Source organism: Lissotriton vulgaris, chromosome 4_1 (assembly GCF_964263255.1).
Source record: "Lissotriton vulgaris chromosome 4_1, aLisVul1.2, whole genome shotgun sequence".
Lineage (NCBI taxonomy): Eukaryota > Metazoa > Chordata > Amphibia > Caudata > Salamandridae > Lissotriton > Lissotriton vulgaris.
The window spans coordinates 979794299-979810381 of NC_141691.1; the positions used below are offsets into that span (position 1 = coordinate 979794299).

General features: G+C 43.7%; 1 protein-coding gene across 1 annotated transcript in view; it reads right to left on the reverse strand.

The window, feature by feature from the left end:
* The window catches only part of LOC147722776 (cytosolic non-specific dipeptidase-like), a 207628-nt gene that overhangs the window by 84191 nt on the left and 107354 nt on the right, over window positions 1-16083 (reverse strand). Inside the window, exons 5-6 of the mRNA XM_086965239.1 lie at window positions 8360-8442; window positions 8068-8265 (exon numbers count right to left, since the gene is read on the reverse strand). Of these exons, the coding sequence (XP_086821365.1) occupies window positions 8068-8265; window positions 8360-8442 (281 nt within the window). The remainder of the gene's footprint in view (window positions 1-8067; window positions 8266-8359; window positions 8443-16083) is intronic.

Below are 16083 nucleotides of genomic sequence, written 5' to 3' on the forward strand. Positions count from 1 at the left end.
CACCCGTTCAGAAGGATTTTGAAGGAAGTTTAACCACTTCCATTATAGGCCAGGGCATGTAGGCTCACATTTCCAAATGTATCCACTATTTGGTTAGTTTGAGTAATTAAGTGATAACCTCCCTGGATTATCACACTCTTCTGAATGGCAGCAGTTAATATCTTTCTTATAATTAAGTATTTTAATTTTTGAATGATAAACACAAAAATATTGTTTCTTTTCTTGACCACCATGTATCTCTCATACCAGAGAAAGGTTTAAAACTGTTACAGACCCTCGTGTCATCTACTAGTTTTAGAGCTAGGTACATGTGTGTTAAGCTGGTTAAAGGATCGTTTAAACTTGTTATACTTAAACTGAGATTACTGTGCTGCGAGTATTGTAACATCACGTTTGAGTTGCAGTCACGCTACTTTGCTGCACTGGAAGGCATGTCTCTTAGCACCCGCCAAAAGCTAGTACTATCCCCATACCAATGAATTCTGCGAAATACCGGAAACCCTAAAGTATTGTATATCTGATGAGAAGTGCTGGTTCTCTATATCTTTCTTTCAGATTAAAGATCTGCAGGTATGCAGTAGATTTCCATTTAAAGAGGTGTAATCGATAACATAACAAAGATAAAAAAGGCCATGTCCCCTCCCCCCACCACAGAGCACAGTTCAGGATCAAGGTAGGTTGGTTGACAACACAAAGTGATTCTTGGTAAGAGCTAATTTGATTAAAGCATAGTAAAAAAAAAATAAAACTCTTACTCCGAAAAACTTCTAGCGCCAACTCTGTTATAAGCCTTCGGCCTTTCCGGATGCATGCTATTCATGCATCCAGGTAACCCAAGACCAAGCCCTGTTTGCCGCACTCCAAACACTAGATTACCCCCTTCACATACAACAACTATGACTAATTTAAGACAACACAACATTACAGAATCTTCATTGATTGAATCAAAGCCTTAAAGCACCAAGGAAGATTGTTAACTCTAGTACTTTTCCTTTCATACCAAAATACAGGATCTTTCCTCCTGACAGGAATACTAATATGAAAGAGTTTGGTAGACGGTATATTCTGTCACAACATTGAGGAAATAGAAATTTTATGTGGCCAGTGTGTCCCCTACATGCACCACATGTATGTCCATGTCACCATGTAATTCCTTTCTCATGCCTGTAATAATAATGCCCCTGCATTTCCGTCCAATGTTAGCATGTCAGTTACTAGGCCCTCCATGAAAGAAACGTTAATTCTGCACTGAGGCCTATATTACCAATGCATTTACATGGTGCACGTTTAAAAGTCGAGATGAACTTGTTTTTGTGGATCAGCCGAGCCAGGACCCGAATTCAGACTCCATGCCTCCTGATACTCTGAAAGCTGCAGTTTAGCTATGTATCCCTGACCTCTCACATATTTCCTGCTCAGCCGAGAGGTGCCCAGCCTGGCCTGCCAAGACAGTATTTTGCCTACAGTTATCTGCTCTGCTCTACAGAAACACATTCCTGCTTAATGAAAAGGGTAAACATATTCCGCCTGCAGAAGATAGGGCCTAGCCTTTCTGTCTCCATTCAAGTGATTTAGAGAACTCGTTTCCATAGACGACCCATGGCCCACACGCAATGCACGAAGAAATATATGCACACACTAGCATTTAGTGATGAGCGACCTTTTACTTCAGACAATACATCCTCCGAGCTCAAGATATCAGATAATACCAGAGGTTCAGGTCGTCCTGACATTCAAGACTCCTCTACTAGCACGAAAGTCAGCTCCCCCTAGCTTCCCCCAGTTACACGTCAATTCTACGTCATGACCAAGTTTGCGCGCACAAGTAGGGTAAAGGTTCCTGCTGACCATGCAGACCTCCTCCATGTATCCACCCACCTATGACACACCTATGACTCATCACCCACGTGTACGCCTTCTTACACGCCCTTTTTCACGCCCATGTGCTCTTATCTCTCTCTTTCACTTGCTCCGCCTGGGGCGCTCCGCCTTCTCTATGCAAGTTAATGTACCTTTTAACTATATATTATGTGTTCTGTGAATAAAGATTCAGATGACGATCCTTCCTGATCCCTAGTGGAGATGGAACCCGATTCTCCTTTAACTCAAGTTACTGAATAAAGCCCTTCTGAATCGGACACCACGGACTCTGTCTCTCATTATATGCATGATCCTTGTTAATGTATAGAAACTCCGACAGGGTAATTATTTTATTTACCACATAATCTGGCGCCTGAACAGGGACTAGTCCCCTTCCCCACGCGCCGGCGATGTAGGTCCAGCCCCCTGCCCCCTTCTACAGCAGTGACGAACTTCAAGTGTACACGACAGCGGGACTTCCTGCCTACTCCCTCAGGCCCACGGAGGAGACGGAGACTGCGACCAGGCATCCACACGAGGCGGTGAGGATTGCGGACCATCCCAACCAGAGCCCAAGCCGAGAGAGCAAGGTCCGAGGTATCCCGAGGCCCACCTGTTCCGAGGCGCATGCGCAGCAATAGCCGCAGCAGTAGCAGCAGCAGTATCGAGTTTCCGAGGCCTTCAAGTTCTGCTTCCCGGTGAGTACCGTTATTGGGAACGCATAGAGACGGGTTCATTTATTTGAGCCCGGTAAAGACGTGTCTGGGTACACAGACACGGTAAAGACGTGTCCCCTTCAGTGGGCACGGTAAAGACGTGTCTCTTTATGAGACCGGTATGGTTGTGCTGTTTTGCAGTACATAAAGTAAACAGTTTTTCAGGACCATGTCTTCTCCTATGTACTAGTTAGGATGTATCTGTTTTAATGTATTAATGTTGTTGCATGAATGGTTGTTTTCAGTCTATTCTTGTGTATATTGTGTTTTCGTTAAAGTTAAGTTCCAACATGCCACTGTTTTCGAAATTACGTCAGATAGGGACCAGGAAAGGGATACTCGAAGAGTCAGTTCCCGTCCCGCCTAGAGACACACCTGGTCATTTTATGTACCAGAAACATGGGCTAGATGCCATACTGTTTTTAGACTTATGGGTAGATTACACGAAGGATCTAGAAGAGAAGTATAGATGGCCTGCCTCAGGAACATGGGATGCTGAATGCATCATGAAAATAGAGGAAGCACTATGGAAAAAGAAAGCTAGACAGTCCCAGAAAGATGCCATTGAGTTATGGCGTAAAGAAGCGCATAGGAGAACAGAAAAAGAATTCCACAAAGCAGAGAGAAGTAAAGAGACAGCAGAAAAAGAACTAAAGGAAGAGGGGGAACGGGTCAAGGCAGAACAAGCAGATCGAGAAAGAAATGCCGTCATCAAAGGCATGTATCCCGTCCTCGCTGAAGGACTAGCTAAAGTGACCCCCTCAGAAGTACCTAGTAATTTGCCGCCACCACTGATCCCGACTAAAGTACATAGGCATAGACAGACAGAAGCTGAGGCTTTTCTTTCTTCCTATCTAGCGGAGCCTGCTCCGGATTATGTTAACGTAGTTCTCCCTGCTCCCGTCCCCCCGTCAACAATCCTTTTCTCCCTCCGCCCCCAACACAGGATCAGCTTACACAACTGCAGTCCACGGTGAACGTGAAAGACGACTTAGGCCAAGGGGCAGTGGGAGGGGGGCCCACAAACTCGCCACGAACACCGCCAACAAACAGAACACTGCAAGAGTTAGGACTACAACAAACGCCACAAACGACAGCATCACCCTATAAGCCTAATGTAACGATTTCCCATTGTATATATGATCCAGTACCAGGTGTGGGTCCAATGCTCATGTACTCACTACGACTAAGACGCGCTGTAGAGTATCTGATCACATTACCAGGCATGAAGGAAAAATTAGACAAAATATACGATTTCATTAGAACGGGGGAGGGACCCGAGAGTATAGAAGAGGCCATGGAACAAAGAAAGGTAGAGGTTAAGAATATAATTTTACGTTTTTTGATTAACTGTCTGATCAGGGAACAAGACCAGCCAGACAAAGGAGTAACTAGAGGTATGACTGATTGGAGTGACAACATAGCTGCCGGTAAACATGATACAGTGGGAAAGACAGAATGCATGTACAGGAAAATACGGAAAGAGATTCTAAACTTACACAGGAAAGAGTCTGACGAGAAAGAGGATTCAGCATCAGATAATGATGAGCACGTAACAGAGGAAGTGGGTAAAATAAATTATGTAGGCAGAGCACGACCGTTTGACAGGCCCATATGTCTCGCTACAGCAAAAAAAGGGACCTCCTATAAAAGAAAGGTATTCTCTCGAAAATCTATTCCAAGCTACCGAAAACGCACTGAAAAGACGAGTAGAGTGCGATAGACCCCACACCGTACATGAACAGGAATTAGCACGATCAGCCGTTCAATGGGTGTCTAATGCTAACATATATAACAGTGACGTAGTGGCTCAGAATTTTTTGAGCCTTCCACAGAACGAACAGCGGTTGGCTGGTATTTACATGGTTCAACATCTGATCACATTGTACGAGAGTCAATGTGCTGATCCTGGTCCCTTGTATAAATTACTGGATGATATATTACTAGATAGATGGATAGGCCTAGGTACTGATTTAATTAATGTCATTCTAGACCAACGACATAGGTACTTTACTTTTCTGACCACGTGCATGATTCCTGCCCCACACTACGACAGAAAGGGTTTCCATTTAGACAGACAGAACCCCCTACGAGAGGTACATCCCGTTAAAAATGAAAACAATGAGCTTCAACGAGTATATGTTTACACACCCTTGACGAAAATAGAAATACTGGAAATGAAAAAGATGCTGCCCTGCCATGATAAGGACCCAGGGGGGTTCCACCGCGAATTAAAGGATATTCTCCGTATAGGGGATTACACATACGCTGATATCATTAAATTATTGAAGGTACTGTTACCAGCTGGTATTTACGAAAAGCTTAAAGAGAAAGACTGGGAGGTGGGAGAGAAAAAGATAAATTGGACAGAATTGGAAGTAGAGGATAAAGGACGGCTCCCTGGTGTTGGTCTTGGGGAAAAAGCTAAAGCACTACCTGAACTCTTGATACAGGTCCTGCGGAGATTATTGATTACTAAAAAGGAAGATTGGGATGCTATTTCAGCCTGTAAACAGAAACCAGACGAAGACACTAGTGATTTTTATTCCAGATTCGAGAAATGTTTTTCTATTAATAGTGGCCTTAAGCCAAGTAGTGAATCATATCCACATCTTTTTGTGAGCAAGTTAGTAGAAAATTCCTTACCCCCGATCAAGAATAGAGTACTGAAGGTTGAGAGTACCTGGCAAGCAAATAGCCCTTCCCAAATGTTGCAAATGTTACAATATCACCAGAACAGAATTCGAGAGGAACAGGAACATGAAAAGAGACGCATGAAAGATACGAAAATGAAAGTGCTAGTTGCACAATCAGTACCAGCTGATGGGAATAAAAAGGGCACGCCACCTGTTAAAGGGAACTGTAATTATTGCAAGCAACCAGGTCACTATGTAAACGAATGTGCTGTCCTGAAACACAATATAGCTACAGGCAAGACAAAAGAAAGACCGCATCCTCCTAGACAGAATAGCACCCCACAGAACACGCAACAGACAGTAGCTCTACCACAACCAATAGCTGCCACACAACAAGTCACGCAACAAATGTACCAGTACGCACAGTCAGACTATCCAGAATATCAACAGTACTCATGAAATAGCCTAGAGAGGGAGGTTGGCTTGCCCCTTATTGAAGTTCCTGTGGATCAAGAAGGTCCTTATGTACATAGTCGTGTATTGGGAAAAGACAGAAAATTTTTGATTGACACAGGGGCGAGCAGAACTACCATCAGTCATGACGAGGTTCCAGGGGCACCCCTCTCAGGCTCACAGAATATTTCCCTGGGATTTTCAGGAAAGCCTATTGTTAACGAAGTGTCAAAGCCAGTTTCCCTAGGAGTTAGTCCATTGTCCCGTACCACAGACTTGTTACTTACTAAGTCATGTCCAGAAAATTTGCTTGGTATAAAGACATTGAAAGAACTAGGAGCTGATATTTGTTGTTCTCCGGAAGGAGTGCGATTGTTTTTACATGATTTTAAAGGACATTATGTGTTGAGAGATTTTGATCCCAGACTCCAGAATGTACCACAGCATTTATGGGCACGAGGTCCGACTGATGTAGGTTACATGCACATTACGCCACACCGAGTTACTCTCAAACCAGGAGTAGTACTACCACGAATCCGACAATACAAGTTACCACCTGACGCCGTAGTAGCATTACTGAAAATTGTTGACGAACTCATTGCACAAGGAGTGGTAGTAGAAACTGACTCGAATGTATTTCTGCTCGTTTTGCTCCTTTTTTTGCACACTTCTCCCCTTTTTTTGCCTCTCTCTGCTAATTTCTGACCTTTACTTTGCCTCTTTCTGCTAGTTTCTGACCAGGCTCTTTGATAGAGACGTTTCATCCACAGCACCCAGATACCCCTAGGGGTGGCAGTGCTGCGCTATACAAATGCTGATCGATTGACTGTTTGATTAATTTGACAGTATCTTTGTCTTGGGCATTTTGCATATAGATTACTGAGCTATCTCATTGCTTGAATTTCTTTTCAAATATATAGTTTCTCTATCATACTCCGCTTAATTTGTGTAATGGTCCATTTGTTGCCTCTTAAATCAGATATAAAACTTGAGTCCAGTTCCCTCACAGACCCCTGACTTCATGTTCAAGCACAGAAGGCCTTCCGTGGGCCAGGGATCGTTTTGTGACCTAAAACTTTTTTTTTAAATGGGTTTATACCAAACCTTTGTGAATCACTCCTGAATGAGTTCCTGTAAGCTTTTGGCTTCAGGTTCAACTCTGTATTAGAATTTACTCCATTACATTCTCTGCCACAGAGGGTATTTGGTGACAATACAGCCATTATCCTCCTCATTCATAAAAAAAGTTCACATATCCTGCTCTTTTGCAACTCTTGTTGTTTCCAGTAGTGGTGGTTCCATCTCTTTTATAAGCTCCCCTTAACATTTTTGTATGCATGCCCTCCCCTCATTTCCTAGTCTGCTCACACCATTTCCTGGTCTGCTCACGCCATTTCCTGGTCTTCTTCAGCTTTAACTCCTTAAGAGCGTCAAACGTTCAGCGCCCAGTGCTGAACATTCGAATAACGGATGCTGGCCCGTCGGCCAACGGTCGTGTGCAGCACTGGGCAAGGTAGTGCTCGCGACGACCGCTGGCCGATGGCAGCACTTAAAGGGTTAATGGTTTCAAGATGATTGGAGCATGATGTGCCTGTTTCCAAGTACAAGCCATTGCCCATTAGACCGCGTTTGTGCACTACAATGGGTCGTAGAATGTTACCACTCTTTTGCACTTCTGGATGTGTTCTGTTTTTAAAGGTCTTCCAACTCCATACTATATCCGTTGAACATTACCCATTCTTCATGCCATCTCACAATCTTATACCTCTATACATGCTTGCTTGGTTACTCGTTCGCACAAATTGAATTTCATTACTTACTTCCAACTTATCGTTAGCCTTGAAAAAGTTAGTTTTGATTAAACACATGTCAGGGGTGGTAGCAATTGTAAGTCTGTCTTGACCCACTGCCAGGGGATGCCTACGTTACACCATTGCCTCCTAAGTGACTCTATATCAAATATGCATGTGTATTCACCTGAACTTCACTTTCCCAACAATTTTGATTGTTCCGCTAATAGCACCTGTGATTGTTTAACATTAGTTTGGATTAATAAACTTATGAGATTTTGGAACAATGTCATATCTTTGGCTGAATTTTCAAAATCTAATACTGTACATAAACTTATTGCTTGGTGTGCTCCCGACCAATGATATTTGAGTCACAGCATCCTACTGCTTTTGATGACATCTGCTTGTATAACATGGTTGCATTTGGTTTCCCCGTATGTTCTATTTGACTGTAATGGATGCCAAACATATCTTGGTAAAATCAACAAACTGGTCTGATGGATGCGGGAACACTACAGGCGTAAAGGATAAATTACACATTAATACACGAAGAAGATGTCATTGTACCTTGTTCTTGGAATAAAATGCATCAGATGTTCTTGTACACTATACCTCCACAAAAAAGTAACAATCTCCTCGTGATCCATATGTGATGCTTGGTACGTTGCTGAGCCACGGCGTGTCCGCAATCACATAGTAATCGACATCAGCGAAAAAAGTGTCTTTTTTTTGTTTAATTAGTTCGTCTAAACCATTGGAACCAACTTCTTCCATCCCTTCAATGATGATCTTCACATTCATGGGGAGTACCTGTCCAAAGATAATCAATAGCATTGCTAAGAAATTGCCTTAGTATGGACAAGATGGTCATTTTCATTGGGTTATTGAAAAAAAGGAAACGTACATTGACCTGAAGAGCTTCAATTGCATTCAGAAAAGCCAGAACGTTCCCTTTGTCATCATCGGCACCCCGTCCATACAAATTACCTTAAAATACAAAGAGAAATGATTAGATGTCATTTGTTAAGGTACAGCATTGATAAGTCAGTTACCCGTTTAAAAAGTGCACGGTACATGCCAAGTAGTGTAGTGTAAAATGAGGGACCCTTTAGGTGAATTTTGCTGAGGTGACCCTAAAACTTCACTTTGGCTGGCTTCTTTACAGATACAATGTATTATGTAAACTTTTTTTGTGTATTCTGTTTATTATATTTTCAACTATAAGATAGAGTCCATATATCAGACATGAATACGCCTTGGTTACTTGTACAGCTTACAAATGTAGATGAAAACATCCAACTTGTCAATACTCTACATCACCATTACATCATGTGAGAGATTCTGTAGGCCATCCTAGTAAATAATGAGAAAATTATAAAATAGGAAAACACAGACAAGAAAGGAGCAGAGAGATGAGGAAGACAAACACTAAACGCACAATTGCCGAGCCCATGAGTCCAGCACTTAGCTTTCACCCATGGGTAGCCATCTCACAATCGTTGGCAGCGTACAAATTCTGTCTATTTGGTGGGAGCTATTCAGCTTAACACAGTATCACAGCCTAATCTGCAGCATCCTCAGCTGATCCGCGCAAGTGCATATAAGCCCAAAATGGCTCCCAGATATCTCTGGTGTGGCAGGTGGCCAGCATAAGATCCCAATAAGTCGCCAACTGGCTTTGGGAATGCAAAGAGTCCCTCAGCCAATCCTCCAACCGATGGCACAGTCTGGGACCCTAGAACATCACCACCCTTCGCTTAACCAGGCACAGTAACAGCGCGACTAACTTGCGAAGCTCTAGGGGGACCTCCTTTACATATCCCAACAAGGCGGACAGTGGCGTGGGATCTAATGGTAGCCCCGTCATCTCATCTATAAGTTCCATAATAGTTTCCCAATATCTCCAAATCTCAGGGCATTCTCATGCCAAGTGCAACAAATTTGCGCAGGGGTATGAGCATCTAGCTCATTGCGCCTCATCTAAGAGCCCCCCCACTGCTTAACCACTCTGGCGTTGGCTAGAGGCTGTGCAAAACTGAAAAGTGTATCAGCCGCAGTCTATAGTGAGGTGAGAATGCTCTCGACTGCTTACCACAGAAGATCCATATGTCTTCTGAAACAGGCTCTCTCAGTGAAGTCTCCCAATCTGGACAGACAATGGGGGCTCGAACAGGGGCAGTGTGCTCCATTTCAAAATACAGTCTGGTAATCAACGTACGCGGGGAAGGGTCCGACAGGAGTCCCTCGAGGCAAGCAGTGTGGGGGGCACAGCAGGAAAGGAGGCATAAGAGGCATGCATGGCTGCATTAAGCTGGCAATAGGTGAATCGGTCTAGCAGGTTCATCCTGTTCTCTTCAAATAATTGCTGTGGCAAAATGAATACCACCTCAGGGAATGTGGCCTCCATAGTAGTAAGCGGAAGCCGTCTAATGTCTATCACACACAACTGCATTCTGAGTAAAGGGAAATCTCAGGAGCCTGATCAATGGAACCGAGGGAGTGAACAGAACATCCAACCAGCCTGGAGGCGGAGTTGATGGTATGCACATATTGTACACCCGATCGTGTTCACTCTTCCCGGGATTGTGTCCTGTATAACACCATTGGAAGTGACTGTGGTGCCGCAAGATCATGCTCAGGTACTGTGTGTGCCATAAACTGTGTTGGGTACAACTAATAGAACTGAAACTGTGCCTGTGCACAGTAATAGTATAGATCCATATCGGGTGCACCTACGCCCCCATGCTCAAATGGCGGGGTAAGGATCTCCCAGGCAATCCTAGGCTACCGTCCAACCCAATGTCACCAGGCTCGATCATAGCCGTGGCCTAAAGCTGGCAGTGAGCAGAAAAGGAAGGTTGATAAACAAGTAGAGAAATTTAGGCAATGTGATCACTTTAGCTATAGCAAGCCGCCCAACATAGAAAGAGTGAGGCAAGCCCACCTAGCCATACGACCCTCCAACCAGTCCATCACGCACCCATAGTTAGCCCTCCAAAGGACGTTCACTTCTCTGCTTTAACCATATTCCCATATACTAAATTGGTTCCTTTGCACAGCGAATGGGGGAATCTGAGGAGAACTCCTCTGTGGTATTCCTTAAAGGGAAAAGCACTGACTTAGCCCAACTAATTGAAAGTTGCCGTATAATACATGCCGTAGCCCCCTCACATTTAATAAAAGGCTATCACAAGTTATTCCACCACTTCGTAAACATTTTGGAACCTCCTTCCATTACAAAAAATCCACATTGCTCACTTACCAAAATGACTTCCAGATGAATAGATGGTAGCATTAAACCCTAACCTAGGCCAGCTATCACTCTATGGGCCAGATGTAGGTAAATGGCATCTACTGATTCGTAAAAACCGAATTTTACTGATTCGGTATTTACAAATCGGTAAATGCAATGTAGGTATTTTTACCGAATTATTTACCGAATCTTTAAAATTCGGTAATACAGATTCGGTAATTGCCATTGATTCCTATGGACCTTGAGGCCCATAGGAACCAATGGCAATTACCGAATCGGTAAATACCGATTCGTTAAAATTACCGAATTGACAAGGGGGACAGCGTGTCACTTTGACAGCCTGTTGCACCCCTGATTCTGGCTTGTGTGCCATGTGACACACATACATGCCCTTAGGGGGCATGTACACAGGAATTCGTTATTTACCATCAAATAGTATTTGGTGGTAAATAACGAATTCTTAAGGGCCTGTGGCACTGTTTTAATTGCCACCTACATCTTGATTTACAGAATCGGTAAATTTACCGATTCAGTAAATTTACCGAATCAGTAAATTTAGCGATTCTGTAAAATTTAGGCCCCCTACATGTCAAACACCAAATACCGGTCGGTAACGGCCGAAATCGGCCGTTACCGACCGGTATTTGGTGTCCTATATCTGGCCCCTATATTCTGAGCACACGCTATATCAGCCTTGACTCAGAGTAAGGGGAACCTTTGGAAGTCACACTCAACACTGAAGCTTAGTGACAGAAGCATCGAGTAACCTCGACATCCACAACAAATGGCCTCTCACATGCTAGTCGTCTTACTTACACACACAAAGGTAAATTCAAATGGAAGAAGTACCATTCATAGTGGGCACTGTGAAAAACGTAAAAAAAAAAAAACCTGCTGGAATACTGCACTTAGAGCAAATTTCTAACACTTCCCAGTTCTGTTGTCCAAGGTCCGAGCATGAACAAAGCCCCCTCCCTGGAACCTTCTGTCCTCAGCCCCTCAGGCGATGTTGTCACCAGGCCAGACTGGCCATTCTGACATTCTGGCAGTGTCTCCGTGAGCTGCAGGTTAGGTGGTGTTTTGTTTAAAACAGGGTGGGTACAGCCAGTGTTTTAAGTGGGCCGGGTCTCATCGGTGCTGAGCTCCGGCAGTTTTTCAAAAGGGGCTACGAAACGGGTCTCTATCAGGCTCTGTTTTGGGCCCTGGCACAGGTGGTCTGGTTTTTTACGGACTGCGTGCTCACACTGCTCACTTCTCAATAGTGGAGAAGTTACGGCATGACGTTATTGCAGGTGAGCGTTGTTGGGGAAGGGAAATCCTTTAAAAAGCCGCATTTTCTCTCTGGATTTCCCTTCTATTTTGAAACTCTGGTGCAGCAACATTGTCGTGGTGTCACCAGGGCTTTAAGTGGAAGCTTTGTCAATATTATATACAAGGCAGATGATGCTTATTTGTCTTATCCAACTAGCAACCATTGACAAAGCCAATAGTCCTGACTTTTTGTAGGTATTATGTTATTTGTTGCACACAGAAACAGCAAAATACAAGTCAGGCGGCACACTATGCTAAGCACAGATTTTTAGCCTATGTGTTTTTAAGCCACACCCTAAATTAAATTGGCAACGCCCCTTCGAGAGACCCCCATCTTTTCATCCCACTTAAAGCCCTGGATACAGCTGCCGTGCGCCGATCATGAAAGCCTCCGTTTGCCAATTCCAGTCGCGCCTTCCTGCAATTGGGTCTGCTTTGAACATTTTTGCCAGGGCTTGTTTTGGCTTTCAGTCTGGCATTGGTGGTGGTATCCTGTTTGCGTCAATGTTGTGGGCAGTCTTGTCTCACAGCAGATTTACAGCTTGAGCAAAGAAGCCCTACACACACACACGTCAGTCTCTTTAGACTCGCATCTCACTCACAAGTATTGTTTTAAAAACTACCCGCCCCCATTCTCCATTCGTGACGCAGCAACTGAAAAGGTGTGGAGTTCTGGCATCCTGCTACAAAAATACAACCATTCATAAATCTCTGATAGTACAGTGTCGTGAGCGAAGCTCTTCAAAACAAGACGCCACATGTCAGTGCGTCCTCCTCGCCCCAAATTAAGCGCAATTTCACTTTTACCACTCCTACCAGTATAAATACCAAACACTCTATAATTGTGTGTCGAATCACGCAAACCCTCAGTATAATTATTCACACCATTTCTTCCTTGCAGTGTTTTTATCATATCTGAGTGCTTCAGGACCTCGTGAACATGTATGAAGCTGTATATATACATTATACATATAGACAGATCCTTATTTGTCCTCCTGGAAAGTGCCTTGTGCCCCGCAAGTGGAAAGTCATACATAGTATATATATTCTAGAGCATTTTTCAGATTCATTTAGAAAATATATATATCTAATGAACACTAGGTGGCAGACACACCTAAATAACAAGGAAGACGGTACAGCAAGTAGCGTCATGCATTCAGTATTACGATCATGCCAACTATCAGGCACCTCAAGCACAAAAATAAAAAACATAAACACGACTAAATGAAACAATTAATATCTATGACCAACATTTCAAAAGTGTCAACAATTCCCTCCCTCGGGTATCCTGGTGTGGTGACCATATGCTGATAACAGAAGAGACATTATGTGTATTACCACCAGTAATATGTTTAATGAAACATTAGCACTTTTTATTTTTAATATATAGGAAATATAACTTTTGTGAAAATGATTCCTAAGATGATGACTTAGAGCTACATGTATTTTCTTTGGTCCTGTTATATTTAGCCATGTATGTTTAACATAATAATAATTCAACAGGTGCCAGAATGCAAATTAAAACACCTGGGCATGACACACTATTAGAGAATGTAATTGGGAAACCCGAAAGCTCTGTTCCTACTGATGTGAAACTCCCCTGCCCACCCTAAACCATCTGCTAACTCCCTCTCCCTCCAAGCTAATGTAGCAGTTTTTTCCAGCAACAACTTTCAGGCTGTGCTATTTGAGCCATCATCAACATGCATGTGATACATAGGAAAAGTGAAACTATAAGTCCCAGAATACTTATTGCTGTTGATTACATACAGGAATTTCTGAAAATTGCTCCTATTGCATGGTGTTTTTTGGTACCTACGCCCGTGGGTCCCTGCATGACACCCTCTATTCTGGCGCAGAGCGTGGCACCAGTGAATTTTCTCCTTCAAGGCTGTTGCAGATTCCATTGATATTTTTTAGTCTGATATAGCAAGAAATTTACTCGAGGGCATTAAAACGCTTCACATGAGAACCAGACGCCCAACTTTTTTTTTATTCACAGAGAGTTTTAGGGGCATATTTACATGAAAATGGAGCAGCGCGGTGCCGCAAGCAATTTTACGGTGCCGAACTGCGTGAATTTCAAAACGCAGGGATGTGCCGTATTAACAAGAAATCAGTGCATCACTGTGTTCACCTCTGCACTGCCACCAAAAAAATAAAGCTGCCTATCTCCAACACAGGCACCATGATGCAAGGGTGCCTGAGATGCAGGGATGATTGTGTTTGTGCAGATAGGGACACCTTCCTGCATAAAAACAATGATTAGAGTGATTTTCCTTCTTTTACGGGCATATTTACAAGGGGACTGCACTACTGTAACGTCACTTTTTCTGACGTTCCTGTGGTGCAATGCCCTACACCATATTAACAAAGCAGCGTTGAGCCACTTTGCATGGCTTAACACTGCATTGTAAATATGGTACTCTTTCATGCATTTTTCTGCATGAAAGGGCAATCAATGGGTGTCACTGTGGGGGTTCCACCGCAACACCCATTGCTTTCTGATGCTGGCTCAGATTTACAAGGATCTGTACATTTGAGGCAGCGCCAAAAACTAACGCCACGGAATAGCAGCCTTTACGTTGGCACGGTGAGGAGAAATACATTTTATTTCTCCTTGTTGTTTGCTCTCGCTATATGGGCTGTCCCTTCCTGCACAAAACCAATCATTAAATAATGTTGGCTTGCTACTTTCTGTGTGTGCTGCAAAATGCAGCACACATAGAAGTAACAAATCGCCATTACTGATTGTTTATATGCAGGAAGGGACACCTTCCTGCACATAAACAATCATCCCTGCAATGCAGGCACCCTTGTACTATGGCGAAAAGGGTTTCTGCGTTGGCACTAGGAAGATTTTTTTAGCGCCGGCACTAGGGATGAAACAGGGGTGTGCCGTATTCCTGTGAAAATGGTGCATTTCTCCATTTTTTTAAATATACCCCATCATTTGCTGCAGAAAGAAGGAGCAAAAATTAGGAGTAATAAAAGTATTTCTCCTTGTTGTGCAACGTTAATGCCTCCTTTTGAAATGCGTTAGTTTTTGGAGCTGCGTCAGATTTACTGATCCTTGTAAATCTGAGAAAGCGCCAAAAAGCCATGGGTTAAGCTGGGAACACACGCAGCAACACCCATTGCACACCCCTTTGCCGCAGTATACTGCATTGCATAGGGCCATATTTACAAGGCTATGTTAAGCCACGCAAAGTGGCTTAGTGCGGCCTTGGAAATATAGACTTGCAAAGAGCACCAAAAAAAGTGATGCTCCGGGCTTGTAAATATGCCCTTAAGTGATTTGCTCAGAATCACAGGATGTTAAGCCGAAAGTGGGATTTGAACATGGCTTTGCAGTTCCAAAGCTGGCAGCTTTGACAGCAAAGCCACCAGGAGTGACCTGTGATGTTTAGGGGGGGGCGGGGGGATTTGACACACGACCACGAGGGAAAATTAAATAAATAATTAATTATCCCTCATTGTCGTCTGTCGAAATCCCCCCCACCCGGCCCCATCTCTCTTGCCCGCACACGCCGCTGCTGAACGCCACGTCATGTTGTTTCAGTAACACAGTGGATTAAACTGCCACCTGCTTCTTCACTGTATGTAAATATGGCAGGCCCAATGGAAGTTACAGTCCGTGCCATTCACGGTCTGACTGGCCTATAATTCAATCCGGCAGCCCTGATGGGCTGGCCTGACAAATCAATCAATCAATCAATCAATCAATCAATCATCGCATTTATATAGCGCACTACTCACCCAGAGGGTCTCAAGGCGCTGGGGGAGTGGGGTCCGGCCAGTTTTTAGCAGTTGTGCGCCGGTTATATGGCCTGGTTTTATGGCAGAGCGGTTTTTACTGTTGAGTTCCCTGAAATAACCACTTTTTTGGCAATCTGCTTCACTACCGAGGGCCACTTTTATTTGAATCAGTTTTTTTGTCCCAATGCGAGCCTGGCCCCATTGCATATCCTCTCTTAATATTTATTTTTGTTATGACCTGTGTGCAGCTGTGGCTAATTTGTGTAGTGCTCAGTTATCTGTGCGTCCACTCTAGGCTCCAAGAC